This window comes from Cebus imitator, unplaced genomic scaffold, assembly GCF_001604975.1.
Source record: "Cebus imitator isolate Cc_AM_T3 unplaced genomic scaffold, Cebus_imitator-1.0 Scaffold18, whole genome shotgun sequence".
NCBI lineage: Eukaryota > Metazoa > Chordata > Mammalia > Primates > Cebidae > Cebus > Cebus imitator.
Window position 1 is genome coordinate 9,225,945 of NW_016107333.1, and position 22,795 is coordinate 9,248,739.

Consider the following 22,795-nt stretch of genomic DNA (forward strand, 5'->3'; position numbering starts at 1 on the left):
CCGTGTGGCCAGACCTTACGTTCTTCAAAGAAGCCAAAAATTGATATAAATACGTGTGGAGGGGCGGGGGGAGGCTGTTGTTGGTCTCTGCCGCTGAGGCTGGAGTGTGGTGGTGCCATCACAGCTCACTGCAGACTGCAGCCTTGACCAGCTGGGCTCAAGCGATCCTCCCACCTCAGCCTCCTAGGACCACAGGCACACACCACCACATCTGGCTGATTTTCTTTTTTATCGTTTGTAGAGATGAGATCTCCCTGTGTTGCCCACGCCGGTCTTAAACTCCTGGGCTCATTCGATCCTCCTACCTCAGCCTCCCAGAGTGCTGGGATTATAGGCATGAGCCACTGCACCTAGCCTCATTGTTTAACATGTGAAATCTCTAAAACACTGGCACCTAATAAAAAATATATATATTTTCGACATCATGCAGTCCACATCTCCGGGCCAGATGTGGGTGAGCCACAGAGTCTGTGACTTCTGACCTGTCCCTTCTCCTCCCACGTGGCTTCCTCTTCCACGGGCTCTGTTAAATGCGCTATGTGGGCTACAGGCCTGCAGTGCAGACTGAAAGGGCTTTCCTTCTGTTCTTTCTGCCAGAAAATGAGCCTCCATCTCCGCTGGTGTCCGGGATTATTGATTACAACATGCCCCTCACCTCCACCTACCTGAAGCAGATGAAGCTTCGAGTGATGAATTCCCAGGAGCAGGTAAGGTGGCAGTCTCCCTTACCCCATCTGAAGGTGTCCTGACTTGCCTCGCTGTGGTTGATTCTTTCCAAGTCTTGGGGCCACAGCTTGTGTAAACACATGGGAAATCAAAGAGGCCCTTATCTGGTTATCTGGGCTGTGCAGTCCAGGCAGAGAGGGGGAAGCAAGAATGTGTTCCTTGTGAGAGGGTCTCCTGTGCAGACAGCCCTGTGGGTCTTCAGTGAGAAAAGTTTCCCCTTGGGTGGGCTCCCGGGAGGAGGGGATGTGGGACGGAAGGGCCACAGCCCCGGACCCTGGAGCTGGTTCTCTCTCAGCTTGCCCTTGATCGCTTGCCTCTTGCCTCCTTCCCCCAGGGAGGCAAGAGAGAGTGGCTGCCTGCTTGTGGCCTCTGTCACTCTTGGGGCCCGGATGGACTAGGAGGATAGGCCTTGGAGGGTGGCCCTGGGGCCTCCTGGCTGTCCAAGCCTCCCCAGCTGGGGTTTGCCAAGGGCCATGAGGCACCATGGAAACAGGCTATGAAAAGAAACTCCCTTTCGCCTGCCTTCCCACACAGTCCACCTCCTAACCCTCTGCAAAGCAAGTAGCCTGACTGTCTTTCAAAGAAAGGACTAGGTGAGTTCCCCTCCACCCCCATCCTCCGCTGCCACCTAAAACCAGGGTAATCACTTCTTGCTTAAGCTTGGAGTGTTCTCATCTCTTGTGACATCTGAACCCGTTGTGTCCTTGTGGCCCTGGCAGGGGATTGGATTCTTTCTCCCCCGTTGAAAGGTGGGTCAGAACCCAAGTCTGACTTCCAGCCCTGGGTGCGGCTGTCCCATGCTGCTGGTCTCCTTGACAACCCCAGCGTGCGTGCTCTGAGGGGGTGGTGGCCCCTTGGCCAGATCCATGGTGATGTAGCAGGACACATGCAGGTAGCATCTCTGCCCGTGATACCCAGTTTGAGGACTTAAGCTAGGTGGCTTGAACCTGCAGAGCTTTGTATCCTTTCAAGAGGCGGGGGCGGCGAGCCCTCCCTTTGCCACTCCATGCCTGGCACCTAGAAGCTGTGTGAAGGAACCTTTGCTCTGAGCGGTAGGACCGTTCGGTAGAACTGTGTCTCCCCCGCCTTCTCATCTGAGTACACATGTTCTGGGATGTTTGCGTCTCCAAGAAACTTCACCTCATCACAAATAATTCCATGGGGAAAACGGGCGTCGATTGGGTTTCTAGCGCACAAAGGCAAAGTAGTTTGGGCTACAGGAGTGTCGGTAATGAGGGTGTTGCTTATAGATCCCCAGCACCGCTGTGCAGGCTCCATGTCAGGTCCCCTCTGACTGCCGCTGAAGAGCGATCTGTGGCCTTTCTTTCCTGTAAGCATCCTCATTGTTACAGGCACCTGGCTCCGTAAACAGTGTTATCACCGTTCTCGTCTGTGCCCACGAAGAATGAAGGACAGAACCACACAGACAGCTGGGAGCACAGCCCCCGGGTTTTCTTTCCTACAGAAGGGCACTAAATCCAGGTCACCACTAGAACCAGTAGCGGTCAGTGTCGTGCAAGTTGGCATCTCTCATTAACGAATCAGATATTTGAGCCGGTTAAAAATCCTTACTGCGCCTTCACTTGCGTCAGTGGAAGAGGGGAGTTAAGACTACGGGCTAGGTGCTTTAATGAGGATTCGGTCATTCCACAGGTACTTACAGAGCGCTGTTCTGTGAGCCAGGCTCTGGGGATGAGCAGAAACAGCAGTACCCCTAGATCTTCTTCTTATGTGTTTTTTGTTGTTGTTGTTGTTGTTCTTGTTCTTGTTTTTGTTTTTTTGAGGCAGAGTCTCACTCTGCCACCCAGGCTGGAGTGCAGTGGCATGATCTTGGCTCACTGTGACCTCTGCCCCCCGGTTCAAGCGATTCTCCCGCCTTAGCCTCCCATGTAGCTGGGATTATAGGCACTTGCCACCATGCCCAGCTAATTTTTTGTATTTTTCATAGAGACGAGGTTTCTCCATGTTGGCCCAGCTGGTCTTGAACTCCTGGGCTCAAGCAATCCACCCGCCTCTGCCTCCCAAAGTGCTGAGATAGTTTCCGACTGGCATCCCTGTGTGTGTTTTCTTCTGGTCTAGGGGAGACAGACAGCAGCGGCAGGATCGCACACAAATGCCCAGCTCACAGTAGGCGGCGATTAACAATGGAGGAAGTGATCGATGGGGCATCACCATGGGCAGAAGGACATGTGGCACTGCGGGTACTTAGGGTGGGCTAGAGGGTGGACTGAGGCAGGGGTCTGGGAAGCTGTGCCTCAGAAAGGGAGGCGTCAGCTGAGAGTGGGATCTGAAGGGAAGAGAAGCTATTCCAGGCTGAGGGAACAGCTTCTGCAAAGGCCTTGTGGCTTAAGGGAGGACCAAGCCTGCACAAGATTCGAGGGGCTGGTGTGGCTGCAGCAGAGAATGTGATCAGTTCTGTAGCTGAGGCAAAAGGGGGAAAGCACAGTGATGGGAGCATAAGCACCTGATGACTTCTGGGGATGAACTGAAGTTCATGACATGAGATGGATAAATTACCCTGGCGAGGCTCTGGCAGCTCCCAGAGGAAGGGGGGACTGTGGAGGGCATTTGTCCCCAGGGTGCTCTGGGAGTCCAGCTGGGACAGGGCCAAGATCGAGGTGGCCTCTGCTTCCAGTGGGGCTGGATGTGACTTCCTCTGCTTCATTAGTAGTTTCCAGGTGGGGGCCTCTGAATGCTTCTCCTGGGTGCAGCAGGAGATGGAAGTTCAGGTCTGCCTTTCACCACCTGGCTGGTGAAGCAGCCTCCCACCTCATGCCTAGAGCCCTTCATCTGTCAGTCTCCAGCACGCTGTGCAAAGCAATGAGCTCTCAAGGCCTCAGTTCTTAGGCAGCACCGTTATCCCTGTTTTATGGCTGGGCACGTGGTATAATATGAAATCACATTGCTCACCAGATTATTTATCTGCAACAGCAAGGAAGGGCCAAGGACCCAGCAGTCTTGGATTCTTCAGCTTGAGTTAGAACTAAAAATACACATGCTTGAATTACTAGTTTATTTCCTGTATAGCAAAGGCAGGCCAGGGTGGGTGAATGACTCCCCACCATCCAAACGCAGCCACGGGACAGGTTCGGCTGCTATCAAATCCAGCCATCCCAAGACAAGGCTTTGAGAGTGGTTACTTTTCATCACTCTGACCACAAAATCCCAGCAGAGGACATCTGTAGTGTTTGCAACTCTCTAATGCAGGCTACATGGAAAATAACCCCAATACTAAAGTAACCAGAAACCAGGATAAATATTTTATTTATTTTTTATTTTTATTTTTGAGAGAGAGTCTTGCTCTGTCGCCCAGGCGGGAGTGCAGTGGTGCGGTCTCGGCTCACCGCAACCTCCGCCTCCCAGATTCGAGTGATTCTCCTGCCTCAGTCTCCTGAGTAGCTGGGATTACAGGTGCCCACCACCACACCCAGCTAATTTTTGTATTTTTTGTAGAGATGGGGTTTCACCATGTTGGCCAGACTGGTCTCAAACTCTTGACCTGGTGATCAGCCCACCTTGGCCTCCCAAAGTGCTGGGATTACAGGGGTGAGCCACCGCACCCAGCCAGGATAAATATTTTATTAATGCTGAACAAAGCTCTATGTCTAAAAACTTTGGGTAAGAAAAAATCTCAATAATCCATTTATTTCCAGCATCACATATCCAAGAGACAATTGGTAAGGCAAGGAGAACATTTCCCCTCACTTTGCTTCATCAACGTGCCCGTGGTGGGATTTTCTTGAGGGCCGGACAGAATCATGTTGCTTGTAGGCCAGTTGTATCAGATTAATATGCTAGAAAATGAGTCCTTCTCAGCAGAGGGTATTAGATAATATGAAAACTCAACACAAGAGTCACACAAAGAAGAACGATTCTTGCTTGAACCCAGGAGGCGGAGGGTGCAGTGAGCCGAGATTGTGCCACTGCACTCCAGCCTGGTTACAGAGCAAGACTCCATCTCGAAAAAAAAAAAAAAAAGAAGAAGAAAAAAATTATTCTTGAAGTCTGGTTCAGTGCAGCCAAGAGTTATAGTGTCCTCAACGTACAAGGCACCACTCTGGGGGTTAGACTCTACCCTCTCAGGACCTCCAGCCTGAGACACAGACCCCAGGACCTGTCATCAAAGTGGCCACACTGAGCTGAAAATAGTGGAGTGTGGCCTGATCAAAGAGTTTTTTTATTCAGGAATACTCTTATAAAGATATAAAATGGAAATTACATTTATTTGTACAGAGGAAGGAGCATCTTCTTGGAAGAGGCAGGAAGGAAGATTTCATGAAATGTAGACCATCTCAGACAATGGCCGTTAATATTCTCTGATAAAGTGAGATCCCAGGAACAGGTGCAGGCCATGCTCTTAGGGCCAGATCCAGCCAGCAGGTGCCGTCCTGAGCTGCCGATCCTTCAGGTTCGCTCTCAAGGGTATGAGCAAGATGCCGTGAGGCACGCTGGGCTCTCTTCTTCACACAGCCACTGGTTTCATTTTCTGTCTTATTTGGGTTTCTTTTATCATTTTAATTATTATTGTATTAATTATTTATTTAGAGACAAGTCTCGCTCTGTCACCAGGCTGGAGTGCAGTGGCACAATCTCGGCTCAGTGAAACCTCCGCCTCCCGGGTTCAAGCAATTCTCCTGCCTTGTCTCCAGAGTAGCTGGGATTACAGGCTCCCATCACCATGCCTGGCTAATTTTTAAAAATATTTTTAGTAGAGATGGGGTTTCACCATGTTGGCCAGGCTGGTCTCAAACTCCTGACCTCAAGTGATTTGCCCACCTCAGCCTTCCAAAGTGTTGGGATTATAGGCGTGAGCCACTGCACCCAGCCTCTTTTTTTTTTTTTTAATTACACAAGTAGCACAGAGACTCAGCAGAAAAATCAATCACCAAAAAGCAAAAGCATGGCAATGGAATATTTTGGTGGCTACCCTTCCAGACTCTTGAAGAAGGAGGGGAGTAACCTGCTTTGTTGACCCATATTATTCTGAGTCTCTTTGCCCTCTGCTGTTTTCACCTATCAAGGGAGCTGCTTATGTGATTTTCCTTTCATTCACTTATTCACACAGCTGTCCATCCATCCTTTTGTGCACTCTGAGTCAGGCACTGCTCCAGCTGCCAAGGAGACAGTGGTGAACAGGTCCAAGTGTCTGCCTGCCGGGCTCTCCCAGTTCAATGAGAGAGACAAGAAGAAACCAAACCAACACTCTCGTGTCTGCAGGAAGTGCTCAGAGGAGGAGTGGAGGAGGGACACAGGAGTGAGCGGGATGGCTGCTGTTTCAGGCAGATGGGTAATTAATTAGGCGATTCTTCTGTGTCAAGCAGTCTACATGCTTTATCCCTCACTAGGTCGACTTACTGTCCTCATTCTACAGATTTGACAGCTGAGGCTCAGAAAGGCTCAGCACTTGCTCAAGGCCACAAAGCCTCTGATATGGAGCCCAGATCTCTCCCATCCCCAAACCTGTGCCAAACCCTGTTTCTCCCCACACTGACCCAGATAAGGATGTGCTTTCTGGAAGCAGTGTGCTGACAGAAAACGTAAGCTGCCTGCAAGGATCACCCACTGCCCGTGGGCTTTGTAGAGGGACGCTGCCCTTGGCAGTGATGCTGGCAGCCTGCGTGCCAGAGGGTGGCAAGCACAGGTCGGGGGCTGTGTTTGGCCTGGGACTTGGGAACCACCTTAAATATAAGGAAAATAAGGGCATACTGGGAGAGGACTGTGACAGGGCGTCACCCCCACCTTCCTTTTGAATGCTACGTAGTCTGCAGGGGCAATTTGATGTCTACATTATCTTTCTGAGATGACAGTGTTGGAACTGAGGCCCCCTTGCAGAAATCAGCTGGGGAAGCAGAGAGACAACTTTCTGTGCCTTCTCCCACCCAGAGGAAGCCGAGGCCCAGAGAGGCTCAGGGCTCAGCTCTTCTGTGTGCTGTTCCCATCCCTGTGTTCTGTCTGGAGGGGAGGACTGTGGGTACCTTCCTGGCCTCCCTCTCTGCAGTTCCTAGAGCAGCGATAATATCCCGCTAATGGTTTTAATGGTCCTCACAGCAGTGTGTGAAGTGGTGTGGCTCCTCCGTCTGAGCCCACGTGATGGAGGTTCTAACTTGCCTCCATTAACCTCTGCCTCCCTCTGCTCTACTGTTCTGTCTTGGCCCAGAATTTTCCTTGGGTTCTGGAGGGCAGGTGAGGAGGAGCAGACCCCTCCCCAGGGTACACATGTGGGGACTGCAGGGTCTCTAGGGGCCCAGGGGCCCTAGAATCTCCAAGTTATTGGCCTTCCTGCTCCAGCAAGCCAGCCAGCCAGCATGAAGCTGCAGCGGGCACTGTCCACAGCCAGGATCCCCGTCACCCACCCCCTTTACTTTGTGATGCCAGTGCCACCCTAACAGTCCCGGCTCTAGCCCTTCCAGCTGTGTGACTTTGGGCCATTACTTCACCTCTCTGTGCCTCTTTTAACTCATCAGTTACTTGGGAGTAACAATAACACACCTACCTCATAGAGTTATCTCGAGTTCAGTGATACCAAGCAGTGTAAGTGCTCAGCCCCAGACACTCACAGGAAATCCCAGCGACCACATTGCTAGTGACGGTGATGATTATACAACACCTGTGGCCGGGCGCAGTGGCTTACGCCTGTAATCATGTCACTTTGGGAGGCTGAGGCGGGTGGATCACCTGAGGTCAGGAGTTCAAGACCAGCCTGACCAACATGGAGAAACCCTGTCTCTACTAAAAATACAAAATTACCCTGGTGTGGTGGCGCGCCTGTAATGCCAGCTACTTGGGAGGCTGAGGCAGGAGAAACGCCTGAACCCAGGAGGTGGAGGTCGCGGTAAGCCAAGATTGAGCCATTGCACTCCAACCTAGGCAACAAGAGCGAACTCCATCTCAAAAAATAAATACATAAATAAATAAATCAACATCTGCTTAATAGACACATCGAATGGCCTTGTGCAGGAGATGGGGCTATAAAGAAAGATAAGAGTGTGGTTGCTCTTAAGGAGCTCTTCTCGGTAGAGGGGACAAAATGGCAGCCACAGAGCTGTCACCTGGGACAGAAAACAGAAGGGGCTAGAGACCCGCCAGGCAGTTCAGGGGCACCTGCTTATTTATTTATTTTTTGAGATGGAGCTTCACTCTTGCTTCCCAGGCTGGAGTGCAGCGGTGCAATCTTGGCTTGCCACAACCTCTGTCCCCAGGATTCAAGCGATTCTCCTGCCTCAGCCTCCCAATTAGCTGGGATTACAGGCATGCACCACCACACCCAGCTAATTTTGTAATTTTAGTAGGGATGGGGTTTCTCCACAGAGGTCAGGCTGGCCTCGAACTCCCAAACTCAGGTGATCTACCCGCCTTGGCCTCCCAAAGTGTTGGGATTACAGACATGAGCCACCGTGCCTGGCCCACATTTATTTTTTTTAAAGAAAACCGTGACAAATATATAAAACCTGAAAGGTGCCATTTTAACCAGGTTTAAGTATATAATTGAGTGGCCCTGAGTATATTCACAGTGTTGCACAACCATCACCAACTATCTATTTCCAAAATTTGTTCATCACCTGAAACAGAAACTCTGTACCCATTAAGCAATAATTCCCTTCCTCCCCTCCCCCAGCCCTGGTCACCTCTGTTCTGCTTTCTGTCTATGCAGTTGGCTCTTCTAGGCACCTCATGTCAGTGGACTCAGCCAATATTTGTCCTTTTGTGCATAATGTCTTCAAGGTTCATCCATCTGATAGCACATGTCAGAACTTTATTCCTTTTCGTTAGTTTTTTGAGAAAGGGCCTCACTCTGTCACCCAGGCTGGAGTGCAGTGACACACACAGTTCACTGCAGCCTCACCCTCCCAGGCTCAATCCACCCACCTCAGCCTCCTGAGTATCTGGAACCACAGCCGACCACCACCACATCTGACTACTTTTTGTGGATTTTTTTTTTTTTTTTTTTTTTTTAGAGGGGGTTTTTTTTTTTTTTTTTTTTTTTTTTTTTTTTTTTTTTTTTTGTAGAGATGGGATTTCTCCATGTTGTCCAGGCTGACCTGGAACTCCTGGGCTTAAGCTGCCCATATCAGCCTCCCAAAGTGCTGGGATTACAAGCATGTGTGCTATTGTGCCTGGGCAATTTTATTCCATTTTATGACAGTAATATTCCATTGTATGGCTAGACCACATTTTGTTTATTATTACATTTATCTGTTCATGGACATTTGGGTTGTTTCCACATTTTTGGCTAACTACATTCACTTTTTAATCATTATCCATTCTCTTTCTTATGAACCCTCTCAATTTACCCTCTGCCCAGAAAGACCCCCAAAATATGGGCAGACACAAAGGAGAAGGAATGTTAATGGGCTACTGTGAAAGAAAGACTGTCACCTACTCAAACAATGCTGACTTTTGGGTTATTACCATGCAGAACCCAAGAATACTGACTGGGACAGTCACATTTAGGAGCCTGGTGGCAGTGATGATTCTCTTTTTTCCTCAGGCTGCTCTGCAGCCCAGGTGAGGTAGGAGTTCAGAGGAGAAATAGCAGAATGGAACCGTGACCTCGTCTCTTGCTGTGGCTCAATGTTGTGACCTTTGATGATCTCCTAAAGAAGCAGAGCTTCTGAAATGTTTCTTTAAAGAGTGATCTCCATGGAATAGAAATAGAATGTAGAACTTCTAAACAAGTAGAGCGAATAAAAGAAACACAGAAAACGTAATCAGTCCATTAAGAGTGATTAAATAGGGAATAAACAAAGAAACCATGAAAAAGAAATATAAAATATATATACATATAAAATAAACATAATGGAATATGATAAACAAGTACATATAATAAATTACATAAATTAATATAGCACAAACAAGACCAAACTACTAAATACAAAAAATGTGAATGGGTTAAATTTCACTTCACAGTATCATAAAAGACTGAGATGGGCCTTCTTAAATGGCATTTGGTGTTTACAAATGACATTTTTCAAAATGACACAGAAAGGAAAATTAAAAAAGAAGGAGTCATGCTATTAATGTTAAATAAATGTTCAAGGCAAGAAAAAGCATTAAGTAGGGCAAAGTGTGATACTTTATGATGATCAAAGACAGTTTCCCAGTGACTCTCCAGACCTTGGAGGTCTGCTCTTGGGGGAGGGTGAGGAGGTCTGTTAAGCTTTGCTGTGAGAGGCAGAATCCTTCTTTCCAGCTGTCAGCATATCTTTGCCATCTCCACTCTCTTTTCACTGTTTGCAGATTTTGCTACTGTCTTGCAATAGCCATTTCTCTAGACTCGTCTCTTCAAACTTTGAGCGTCTGTGTCTCCTCCTGAAAATGTGCATGGAGCAGTAAGTGGAGCGGACCCTGTGGCATTTGTGAGGATATGGGGTCTGCTGCTTTGGCTGCCTAGATTTTAGACTCCCTCATTCTCTCCCCACGGGGCTTTCCACTGAGGCGACCTCCTTCCTCTCGGTTCCCAGCCTCCCAGGCTCCTGCCCTTCCCACCGACTGTCTTCCCTCCCCCCAGCCTTGCTGGTCCGCTTCTGGCTTCTTTTCTTGGCTCCATCTATTACCTCCTCTTGTTGCGTCGCTGAGCCGCAGGGGCCCAACTTGCCACCACAAGAGCACAGGAAAGGCCAGAAATGCTGTCGGCCACGTTTTCAGGATCCTCATGAGAATCTATAGCCCAGACCTTCTCCCTGTCTCAGTACGTTCCCAGCACTGTGGAAGGTTTGTGCTGCAGCAAGAAAACAAAAGCTACTGAAATACTGACCTTGACCAAGCCTGCTGTTGGGATTTCTCTAGGCAGAGGATGATCCCTGGAGCATTTCTTCTGGGAGAGGACGTGCAGTTGGAGTAGCTGCTGTGAGCTTCTACCTTGTGCCCCCCAGACCTTCCACCACAGTCCCAGGGAAGCTCACCTACAGAAATCACTTTTAGGTGGCCATTTATCCCTTTCTAAATTGCTGGGATTTGTTTGCATTTATTTTTATTTTTATTTATTTATTTATTTATTTATTTATTTATTTATTTATTTTTTGAGACGGAGTTTCACTCGTGTTACCCAGGCTGGAGTGCAATGGCGCAATCTCGGCTCACCGCAACCTCCACCTCCTGGGTTCAGGCAATTCTCCTGCCTCAGCCTCCTGAGTAGCTGGGATTACAGGCACGCACCACCATGCCCAGCTAATTTNTTTGTATTTTTAGTAGAGACGGGGTTTCACCATGTTGACCAGGATGGTCTCGATCTCTTGACCTCGTGATCCACCCGCCTCGGCCTCCCAAAGTGCTGGGATTACAGGCTTGAGCCACTGTGCCCGGCCCTATTTTTATTTTTTTATTTTTTATTTCGAGATGGAGTTTCACTCTTGTTGCCCAGGCTGGAGTGCAATGGTGCAATCTTGGCTCATTGCAACCTCTGCCTCTCAAGTTCAAGCAATTCTCCTGCCTCAGCCTCCCGAGTAGCTGGGATTACAGACCTCCACCACCACACCCAGCTAATTTTTTATATTTTTAGTAGAGATGGAGTTTCACCATGTTGGCCAGGCTGGTCCCGAACTCCTGACCTCAGGTGATCTGCCAGCCTCGGCCTCCCAAAGTGCTGAGATTACAGGTGTGAGCCACCACACCAGCCTAGGTTAATTTTTATTTTTATAGATAGAATACTGTTTTTTTGAGATGGAGTCTCACTGTCACCCAGGCTGGAGTGCAGTGATGCAATCCTCACTGCAACCTCCACCTCCCAGGCTCAGGCGTTTCTCCTCCCTTAGCCTCCTGAGTAGCTGGGATTACAGGCGGGTACCACCATGCCCAGCTAATTTTTATATTTTTGGTAGAGACAGGGTTTCGCTATGTTGGCCAGGCTAGTCTTGAACTCCTGATGTCAGGTGATCTGCCCACCTTGGCCTCCCAGAATGCTGGGATTACAGGCATGGGCCACCACACCTGGCCTAGAATATATTTTTAAAAATCATTTAGAACATGGCCAAGTGCGGTGGCTCATGCCTGTAATCCCAGCACTTTGGGAGACTGAAGCATGTGGACCACAAGGTCAGGAGTTTGAGACCAGCCTGGCCAATATGGTGAAACCTCATCTCTGCTAAAAATACAAAAGTTAGCCGGGCATGGTGAGGCAGGAGGATCACTTGAACCCTCAAGGCAGAGGTTGCAGTGAGCCCAGATCATGACACTGCACTCCTACCTGGCGAAAGAGCGAGACTCTGTCTCAAAATAATAATAATAATGATGTAGAACAATAGCGGACACTTCAGTTTCTACTTCCTAGCAACAGGCTCTTTTCTTTCGTATCTTTTAGCTGTCCCTTCTGGTGTTTAACTCCTATTTTGAAATAACCTGCTTATACTGTTAATTCTTTATTTTTTAATTGGGGCTTTTGTTGTTGTTAATTTCTAGCATAGGAAATAAGTATTTGTACTCCTACACCCTCCCATTAATACACTTATTATTTCTCCTTCCTCCATTGCGAAACATATCTATACTTCTCTATTTAGATAAATTGCTATTCATTATTTATGTTATTATGACTGTGTACATATTATTCATAGCTGACCCAATTAGCACACTATGATTCCATTTCCTCTCTTTGGATTCCCCAGAGTTAGCCATTGCCTCCTTTTCCCCATCCGCAGCCCTCTCTTGACCTTGCTGATGCTGTGTGTGTGCTGTCATATTTATTTTATGTCCTCTGATGTATCAATTTTTTCTTTAAATCATTTCTGCAGTTGAGTCTTAAAAAGGCTAACTCCAGTCCACCCCTATGTTTTCTTTTACTACGTTTGTGTTTTCATTTTTTTTTTTTGATAGACTATTTCTGAGAACAGTTTTAACTTTATAGAAAGATAGGGAAGACAGTACAGAGTATCCACACCGCCCACTCCCAGACACACAGTTCCCCCTATTATTGATGTCTTACCTTAGGGTGATACATTTGTTACCATTAATGAACCATATTGACACATTATTATAACTAAACTCTATAGTTTGTTTAGATTCCCTTAGCTTTTACCTAATTTCCTTTTCTGTTCCGAAATTTCATTTGGGATACATTACATTTATTTGTCATGTCCCTTTAAGCTTCTTTTGGCTTTGACAGTTTCGAAGAGTACTAGTCATGTATTTTGTTGAATTTAGAAATTTGATGTTTTTCTCTATATAAAACTGGGGTTATGGGCTATTAGGAGGAAGACCACAGATGTGGAATGTCGTTTCCATCACATTTTGTTAAGGGTCCATACTGTCAACATGAGTTATGACTGTTAACATTGGCCTTGATCACACCTGGCTGAGATAATGCTCTGGTTTCTCCGCTGTCGGGCTGCTTTTCCCTCTTTCCACATGTGCACTTGGGAAGGAAGGCACCGTGTGCAACCTACACCTGAAGAGTAGGGTGTCGTGCTCTGCCTTTCTGATGGTGAGTTATCTACGTAAATTATTTAGATTTCTTATGCACAGGAGATTTGTTCCTCCTCCCCTGCTTATTAATTTATTCAGCCATTTGTAGAACTCTGGACTCGTAGCTGTTTATTTTATGCTTTGGTGATCATTCAATACTTCATTATTTTGTTGTTCAAATTGTTCTAGCTTTGGCCATTGGGAGCTTTTTCAGTTGGCTTCTGTGCTCTTTTGACATACCTCATTGGTGTTTGGGGTTTTTGTTTGTTTGTTTCTTTTTTTTTTTTTTTTAGTGCTTTCTTGCTTTCTGGCACTATAAAACTCCAGGCTCATCTTGGATATTTCCTGCCCCAACCCAGGAATCACTCCTTTCTTTAGGGAGCTCTGATTCCTTTCATTGGAAAACCATATTAAAAACCAAAATAGCCAGGTGCGGTCGCTCACACCTGTAATCCCAGCGGTTGGGGAGACTGAGACGGGCAGATCACTTGAGGTCAAGAGATCGAGACCATCCTGGCCAACATGGTAAAACCCCCGTCTCTACTAAAAATACAAAAAACTAGCTGGGCGTGGTGGCGCATGCCTGTAGTCCCAGATACTCAGGAGGCTGAGGCAGGAGAATTGCTTGAACCCAGGAGGCAGAGGTTGCAGTGAGCTGAGATCATGACACTGCACTCCACCCTGGCAACAGAGTGAGACTCCATCTCAAAAAAAAAAAAAAAATTGTTTCTTTAGTGCCTAAAAATATCTGGCTGGGCATGGTGGCTCACACCTATTTTTCCAATCCTTTAGGAGGCCAACGCAGAAAGAAGGATCTCTTTAGCTCAGGAGTTTAAGACCAGCTTGGGCAACATAGCAAAACCTCATCTCTCTATATTTTATATAAAACAAAACAAAACAAAAAAAGCCCAAGATCTGGGTACTATGTATGCTCATTGGTACTGAAGTGTCCTTTCTTGTAAGCCCTTCCAGCTGACAGAGCAAAAAGCAAACATGTTTTCATTTTCGTTTTTTATATTTAATCTTTGATCCATTTGGAGCTCATACTGATGTATATTCTGAGATACAGATTCTGCTTAACCCTTTTGTCTCAGCATCATTTGTTAAATACTCCACTTCCCCCCACTGATTTGAGATGATACCTTTAAAACTTACTAAGTTTCCATCCAAAACAGAATCTACTTCTGTTTGGTTCACGAGGCTCCTTGACTGTTCATGTGGCAGCACCAAACTGTTTTAAGTGTGAAAACTTTATCATGTATTTTAGTATCTAGTAGGAATGGTTTCTCCTTTATTGGCTCTCTTTTTAAAAGTTTTGCTGGCTTATGGGCCAGGCACAGTGGCTTACGCCTATAATCCCAGCACTTTGGGAGGCTGAGGCAGGCAGATCACGAGGTCATGAGTTCGAGACCAACCTGGCCAATATGGTGAAACCTTGTCTCTAATAAAAATACAAAAACTAGCCAGGCATGGTGATGTGCACTTGTAATCCCAGCTACTCAGGAGGCTGAGGCAGGAGAATTGCTTGAACCCAGGAGGCAGAGGTTGCAGTGAGCCGAGATCACACCATTGCACTCCAGCCTGGGTGACAGAGAAAGACTCCATTTAAAAAAAAATAATGAAATAATAATAATAATAATAATAATAAAGTTTTACTTGTTTGAAAAAAAGGCATTACTTGAAAAAAAAATTGTTTCTTTTTTTTTTTTTTGAGACAGGGTCTCCCTCTGTTGCCCAGGCTAGAGTGCAGTGGCACAATCTCGGCTCACTGCAACCTCTGCCTCCCAGGTTCAAGTCATTCCCCTGCCTCAGCCTCCCGAGTAGCTGGGACTACAAGTGCATGCCACCACACCTGGCTAGTTTTTATATTTTTAGTAGAGATGGGGTTTCACCATGTTGGCCAGGCTGGTCTCAAACTCCTGGCCTCAAGTGATCCACCCACCTTGGCCTTCCAAAGTGCTGGGATTACAGGCATGAGCCACTATCACCGGCCAAAAATTGTTTCTTTAGTGCCTAAAAATATTTTTATCCCCTTTTTGGTGGAGGAAAAATACTGCAGCAGCCCTGCTGATCTGACGACATGAGCAGTAAGTGAAGACACTTTACCCCAGGCCTCTTTGTTCACTGACAGAGGTGGACTGTCATGGTGCTCCAGGCTCTGAACAGGAGCAGCACAGCATTCCCCATCCTCCTAAAAGGGTATCAAGCAAAATAGGGTATTTCTTAAAAAAAAATTTTTTTTTAAGTAGGGACAGTGTCTCACTTTGTTGTCCAGGTTGATCTTGAACTTCTGTGCCTCCCCCAGAAAATAGCACACTTCAGGACAGACGTGGTGGCTCACGCCTGTAATCTCAGCACTTTGGGAGGCCAAGGTGGGCGGATCACCAGAGTTCAGGAGTTGAGACCAGCCTGACCAACATGGAGAAACCCTGTCTCTACTAAAAATTCGAAAAATTAGCTGGGTGTTGTGGTGGATGTCTATAATCCCAGCTACTTGGGAGGCTGAGGCAGGAAAATCGCTTGAGCCTGGGAGGCGGAGGTTGCGGTGAGCTGAGATCGCGCCACTGCGCTCCTGCCTGATCAGTGCTTTTTTTTTTTTTTTTTTTTTTTGAGACAGGGTTTTACTCCCGTTGCCCAGGCTAGAGTACAGTGGTGCAATCACAGCTCAATGCAACCCTCCACTTCCCAGGCTCAAGTGATCCCCCCACCTCAGCCTCCCAAGTAGTTGGGACTGCAGGCAGACACCACCATTCCCAGCTAATTTTTTGCATTTTTTGTAGAGATGAGGTTTCACTGTGTTGCCCAGGCTGGTCTTGAACTCCTGGGCTCAAGCGACCCTCTCTCTTTGGGATGACAGGCATGAGCCATCGTGCCCTGTGAAAATAGGGCATAGGACCTTTCTAAACTTGAGAGGGAATGATTTCTTAGAAACCTTTTTCTTCTTCTTCTCTTTTTTAAAGAGAACAGAGAGTGGTAAGAAAAGCTCATTGTCAAAACATCTTTTGTTATGGGGCATTACTTTTGTGATCAGTATATGTTCTTGAACATCCTGGGGTGCTTTCTAGAAACTTGCTACAGTTTCCAAATGCTCACACAACAAGAGCATTTCCTCTGTTCTGTGAGGGCCACCTGGGCTGGGAGAGGTCTGTATCTTTTCTTTCCTCTGGCTTCCCCGAAGCTGTGTGGGACAGTGGAAAACCACCACCACCCTGTCTGGAGAGCCAGCGTCTGGTGGGGTTGGCAGATACCCTGAACCAGAATGGCTCATTGTCCCCAGCATCTCCTTCAGGCTCGAGCCCCTTCCAAGCTGCAGACCTCCACCCCCACAAATTTGAGGATGCTGAGGTGGCCTTTCAACTTTATTATCTGGGGAAAAAAATGCACGCAGCACTCATAATTTAGTAGTGCAGGCAGGAGAGCTGCCTGGTGCCACAAGCAGCAACTCTGCATGCAGGGCCGGTCTGGGGACGCTTTGTTTGTGTCAAGGGAAAAGCTTGCGGGAGTCAGGAGCTGCTACCTGGGTGTCCATGAATGAGGGGAAGCGCTGCTCCGTCCTGTCAGAGCTCTGGCTGCAAACTACCCCTGCCAGGCAGCCCAGAGAGCCGACTCCGGCTCTGTTTCTAAGGACAAGGGAGATCTAACAGGAAGGGAAACATTTTTCCTGGGCTGGGCCAGGAAGGAGCAGCTCAAAACATCCAGATGGTCCCTGTGCCAATGGCTGCCCTTGTGACTGCCACAGCTCTGACCAAGACCTGGAAGGGATTCATGGTCTTGTGGCTAAGTCCTGTTCTGTTTTACAGCTAAACCCCTCACTCCAGCTCTTGGGTGCCTCTTTCACCCAGAACTAGTGGGGTATTTTGGGCAGGGTGCTTTCTGCAGCCCTCGCTGATTTTCATTGCTTTTTGTTTTGAATGGGGGACCCCTGATAGCTTTGTCAAGCCTTCCACTTAAGGTACCGAAACTCAGGCAGCTCAGACCCCGGCAGCTGAGCATTTAGTGGCTGTGGCTTTTACACTGGTTCTTGACCCACCCTGACGCTTGTCAGCCCGATGGGTCCTTTTCATGTGGGGCCCAGATAGGCCCCATCACTCCCAGCAAAGAGTGAGTGGCTCCAGCAGACCTGACTCCACGGGCGGGTGGGTGGGCCAGGGCTTTGTAACCAGACCTGGAGGGTGCAGGAGGGTTTCAGACGCCTCAGCAGCTGATGTCTGGAGATCAATTAGAGATAATGGCTTTGGGTGGACTGGAAGAAGCATGGCCAAGCTTTTTCCTGGTCATGATGGTGTTTACCTCATTATCGGGCTTTTTTTTTTTTTTTTTTTTTTTTTGAGACAGAGTTTCGCTCTTGTTACCCAGGCTGGTTGTGCCGGCTGCTTTGTTTTGCTCAGGGTGACTGGGTGTGGATCCTGGTGGACGGGTAGCACCCCCACCCCCATTCAGACTGAGAGGCGCACAGCACAGCCTCTGCTCATGGCCCACCAGACCCTTGTCCTCCCTGCAACACAGCATCGTGCTGTTTTAAAGAAATTTCGTAGGCTGGACTTGGTGGCTCATGCCTGTAATCCCAGCACTTTGGGAGGCTGAGGCAGGTGGATCACCTGAGGTCAGGAGTTCGAGACCAGGCTGACCAACATGGTAAAAACCCCTTCTCTACTAAAACTACAAAAAAATTAGCTGGGCATGGTGTCAGGCACCTGTAATCCCAGCTACTTGGGAGGCTGAGGCAGGAGAATCGCTTAAATCTGGGAGGCAGAGGTTTCAGTGAGCCGAGATCATGCCACTACACTTTAGCCTGGGCAACAAGAGTGAAACTCTGTCTCAAAAAAAAAGAAAGAAAGATATTTCTTCCTTCATTCACTCAAAAATCATTTCCGAGGTTCTTACTACATGCTGGATGTCATTGCAAGCATGGAGGATACCACAGTGAATGAGACAGATAAGGCGCCCATCCTCAGGAGCTCACAGGCCTGGAGATGATTAACAAGGCAGTATGAAAAAAATATGCAAAAGGAAGAAGTTTGGGGTAGAGCATTAAAATAGAGAAAGATGGCACATTGTGGCTCAGGGCGAGATGGCCTCTCTGAGGAGGTGGCATCCGAGCCAAGGCCTGAATGCTGAGAACTGGCCAGGTCTGCAGAGATGAAGGGGGCGGCATTCCAGGCACCGGAGGCAGCCCGTGCAAAGACTCTGGGTAGGAACAGCAGGGGGACTGGGATAGAGGCGCAAGGGGGAGCTATGCCTGGGAAAGAACACAGAGCTTCAGAGACCACTCCCCTTGGATCTACCAGCCAAGTACCCACATGTGTGGTGATCTTTCTTTGCCAGTGGGGAGCAGGGCAGGGACCTGGACCTGTCTCAGGTCAAAAGTGGTTATCCCAGTCTGAGAAGGAAAAAAAAGAATGTGGAGATGAGCACCTGAGAAGGAGTCCAGCGACTCTGGTTCTAGGTGTGCCCTTGCCCTATGACCCATCTAACTTCTTTTATTGCGGTGCAGTGGTATGATCACAACTCACTACAGCCTCGACCTCCTGAGCTCAAGTGATTCTCCCACCTCAGCCTCCTGATAGTTGGGACCACAGGTACGCACCACTGTGCCTAGCTAATGTTTGTATTTATTTTATTTTATTTATTTATTTATTGAGATGGAGTCTCGCTCTGTCACCCAGGCTGGAGTGCAGTGGTGTGATCTCGGCTCACTGCAACCTCTTCCTACCAGGTTCAAGCGATTCTCCTGCCTCAGCTTCCCGAGTAACTGGGACTATAGGTGCCTACCACCACGCCTGGCTAATTCTTTTGTGTTTTTAGTAGACACAGGGTCTCACCATGTTAGCCAGAAAGGTCTTGATCTCCTGACCTCTTGATCCACCTGCCTTAGCCTCCTAAAGTGCTGGGATTACAGGCATGAGCCACCATGCTTGGCCATGTTCTAAACAATTTTTTTAAATTTATTCTAGCCCAGGATGTAGTGGTGGGCGCCTGTTTGTATTTTTTTGTAGAGATGGGGTCTTGCCATGTTGCCCAGGCTGGTCTTGAACTCCTGGGCTTAAGCAATCCACCCGCCTCAGCCTCCCCAAAGTGCTAGGACATAAGCCACTGCCCCCAGCCGTGTTATTGGAACAGCAGGTTTGGGTCAGTCATCTGTGGCTTTCTAATTTTGCATTTTCATGGAGGAACCCTTTTTTTCAAGGGACTGTCTTCTGAGGAGGAAGCTCAGTGGGTCAGGGGTCAGCAGCAGGCAAGCATGTTGCTGGCAATACTGGGCATGGGGCCCAGAGCCCCCCTACCTGCCCCTCTCATCCCCAGCAGCCCATCTGCTTCCTCCTGTACCACCCCAGGAACAGGCCTGGGCAGCCCTGAGCTTTGGCCTGAGGTGCCGAAGACAGTTGGGGGGAGGGACTCCGCCTAGCACAACCAGGAGCAGCCTCCTCGACAGAAATGAGTCACAGAGCCCATGCCCTGCCATCCCCATGGTCATTCTAAGGCTCTGGCATTTAGAATGGCTCTAAATACCTCAAGAATAAATAAGATAGAAACATAAGGTGTTCTTTAACTGGGATCCTCCTGTGGCTGAGGAAGGGCCAGGCACACTTGTGCAGCAGCCATGACACTTGTCCCTGCTGCAGAGTCCCCAAGTGAGGAAACTGAATGCTTGTCTGCTCCCCAGGCACCGCAGCATGCACAGCAGGTACCTGGACATGGCACTCCTGTGTCCCCTTCAAAGAGTCAAGAGGCTCCTGTGTCCTCTTGAAAGAGAAAAGGCCGGCTGGGCACGGTGGCTCACGCCTGTAATCCCAGCACTTTGGGAGGCTATGGTGGGCAGATCATCTGAGGTCAGGAGTTTGAGACCAGCCTGGCCAACATGGTGAAACCTCATCTCTACTAAAAATACAAAAATTAGCCAGACGTGTGGCGGATGCCTATAGTCCCAGCTACTTGGGAGGCAGGAGAGTCACTTGAACCCGGGAGGTGGAGGTTACAGTAAGCTGAGATCGCGCCATTGCACTCCAGCCTGGGGTACAAGAGCAAGACTTTGTCTCAAAAAAAAAAAAATTAAAAAGAGAAAAAGTCACATAGGAGTTGGTGGGGGGGTGGGATCCTTGCCGTCTAGTCCACCCGCAGACAGGAGCCCTGTGAATAAGCCAGGAATGCTTTTGACTACAGGCCCCAAAACCCAGCTGACTATAGCAAAACATGAAGTTACTTTACTCCTAAAACAAGAAGAATGGAGGAGCTGCCGTGGGTGCCATTTGCAATGTTGGGTTGGAGTCTCTGTGATGTTGCTGACGTTTTCCTCGTGGTTGCAAGTTGCCTGCTATTGCTCCAACCTTCTTGTGCACATTCAAGGCATTGTGTTGATGTCTTATTGCTGCAAGAGGGTCCCATGGTTCCCAGTTGTAAGGGAGGCTGGGAAAGAAGGAATTTCATGTTTCTACCCTCTGTGGTTGAGAAAGACTAGGGAGAATGTTGATTCTGGGTATAATATTAAGAAAACTGGTTCACAGTGTCTGCCACACCCTGGACGCCCATCAACTAAACTTTGACAATCTGTTTGGGTGTTAAGATGCCAAAGGCTTGGGCAGAGAAAAAGAGTGGTAAGGAAAGGAGATGGGGGAAGTGGGGAGGAAAGGGAGGCAGGCGGGGGAGCAGGAACAGCCATTGTTGGGGACCTTCCGTGTGCCAGGTACCCCCAGACACAGAATTCAATCCCTCACCACATGTGAAAACTGAGGTTCAGCTTTAGACACCTTACACATAATTTGCTTTTGTGGGGTTTTTATTTTTTCGAGATGGAGTCACGCTCTGTGGCCCAGGCTGGAGTGCAGTGGCGTGATCTCAGCTCACTGCAACCTCTGCCCCCTGGGTTCAAGTGATTCTCCTGCCTCAGCCTCCCAAGTAACTAGGATTACAGGCATGCACCACTACGCCCAGCTAATTTTTGTATTTTTAGTAGAGACAGGGTTTCACCGTATTGGCCAGGCTGGTCTTGAACTCCTGACCTCAGGTGATCCGCCTGCCTTCGCCTCCCAAAGTGCTAGAACAACAAGGGTGAGCCACTGCACCTAGCCAGTAATTTGTCTGAAGTCATAGAATTAGTAAGAGAGCCCTAGTCTCTCCAACCTTAATGCTGTTATTTCTCAAGGGAAGGGGTGGGGGAAGAGGAAGGAAAAAGAAAGCAGCAGTCAGTGTAGGGACACGCTGAGGCCACAGCAGCACCAGCACCATGGGCTCCACACGGACAGGCCCAGGTCTGCTTATCTCACCACCGCGGTGTCTGCACCTGGATCGGGCCTTGGAACATAGTAGGGGCTCAATAAGTGCGTGTGGAATGGTGACTGTGCGTGCGGAGTGGTGACTGTGCGTGTGGAGTGGTGACTGTGCGTGCGGAGTGGTGACTGACTGTGCGTGCGGAGTGGTGACTGCGTGCGGNAAAAAAAAAGGCCAGGCACAGTGGTTCACACCTGCAATCCCAGCACTTTGGGAGGCTGGGGCAAGCGGATCACGAGGTCAGGAATTTGAGACTAGCATGGCCAACATAGTGAAACACTGTCTCTACTAAAAATACAAAAAATTAGCTGGGTGTGGGGTGGCGGGCACCTGTAATTCCAGCTACTCAGAAGCTAAGGCAAGAGAATCGCTTGAACCGGGAGGCAGAGGTTGCAGTGAACTGAGATCATGCCATTACACTCCAGCCCCAGCAATAGTGTGACTCCATCTCAAAAAAAATAACAATAATAATAATAAACTTCTGGACACACCACCAAAAATGGCAGAGTACACAGCTCCACAAGCATCTCTTCAAAGAAACATCGAAAAATCAAGCAAAAAACTGTCAAAGTCAACTTTGTTAGCACTCTGGAAAAACAGGCAAACAGTGGCCAAACTTAAAATACATTTTTTTTTTTTGAGACAGAGTCTTGTTCTGTCTTCAGGCTGGAGTGCAGTGGCGAGATCTTGGCTCATTATAACCTCCGACTCCCTGGTTCAAGAGATTCTCCTGCCTCAGCCTCCTCCCAAGTAGCTGGGACTACAGGCGTGTGCCACCACACCCAGCTAATGTTTATAATTTTAGTAGAGATGGGGTTTCATCATGTTGGTCAGGATGGTCTTGATCTTCTGACCTCATGATCCATCCACCTCAGCCTCCCAAAGTGCTGGGATTACAGGCATGAGACACCGAAAATACATTAAGTTGGCCTTTTTCCATCAAGGCCAACTTAAAAGTATCAGGAAAGCTATGTGAAACATCCTAAAGCCTTTGAGTCTGTCCCATCCTTTGCTCTAGCTTGATGGTGACATTGAAGACTTCCTGCTTTCCCAGTATAAGCTCATGGCCCAATTCCAGAGTGCACATAGCAGATCTTTTTAATTAAAAAACTGTGTTTGGTCAAGGCGTGGTGGCTCACCTGGGATCAGGCGTTTGACACCAAGCCTGCCCAACATGGTGAAACGCCATCTCCACTAAAAATATTTTAGGCTGGGCATGTTGGCTCACATCCGTAATCTCAGTGCTTTGGGAGGCCAAGGCGGGTGGATCACCTGAGGTCAAGAGTTTGAGACCAACCTGGCCAACATGGCGAAACCCTGCCTCTACTTAAAAAAAAAAATTAGTTGGCTGGCTGGGTGTGGTGGCTCATGCCTGTAATCCCAGCACTTTGGGAGGCCAAGGCGGGTGGAT

At 48.3% G+C, this 22,795-nt stretch overlaps 1 protein-coding gene across 1 annotated transcript in view; it reads left to right on the forward strand.

The window, feature by feature from the left end:
* Positions 1-576: 576 nt before the first annotated feature.
* LOC108293215 (nucleolar protein 4-like) overlaps positions 577-22,795 on the forward strand; it is a 73,802-nt gene continuing 51,583 nt past the window's right edge. Inside the window, exon 1 of the mRNA XM_017514525.2 lies at positions 577-707. Within this exon, the coding sequence (XP_017370014.2) occupies positions 645-707 (63 nt within the window). The 5' untranslated portion in view covers positions 577-644. The remainder of the gene's footprint in view (positions 708-22,795) is intronic.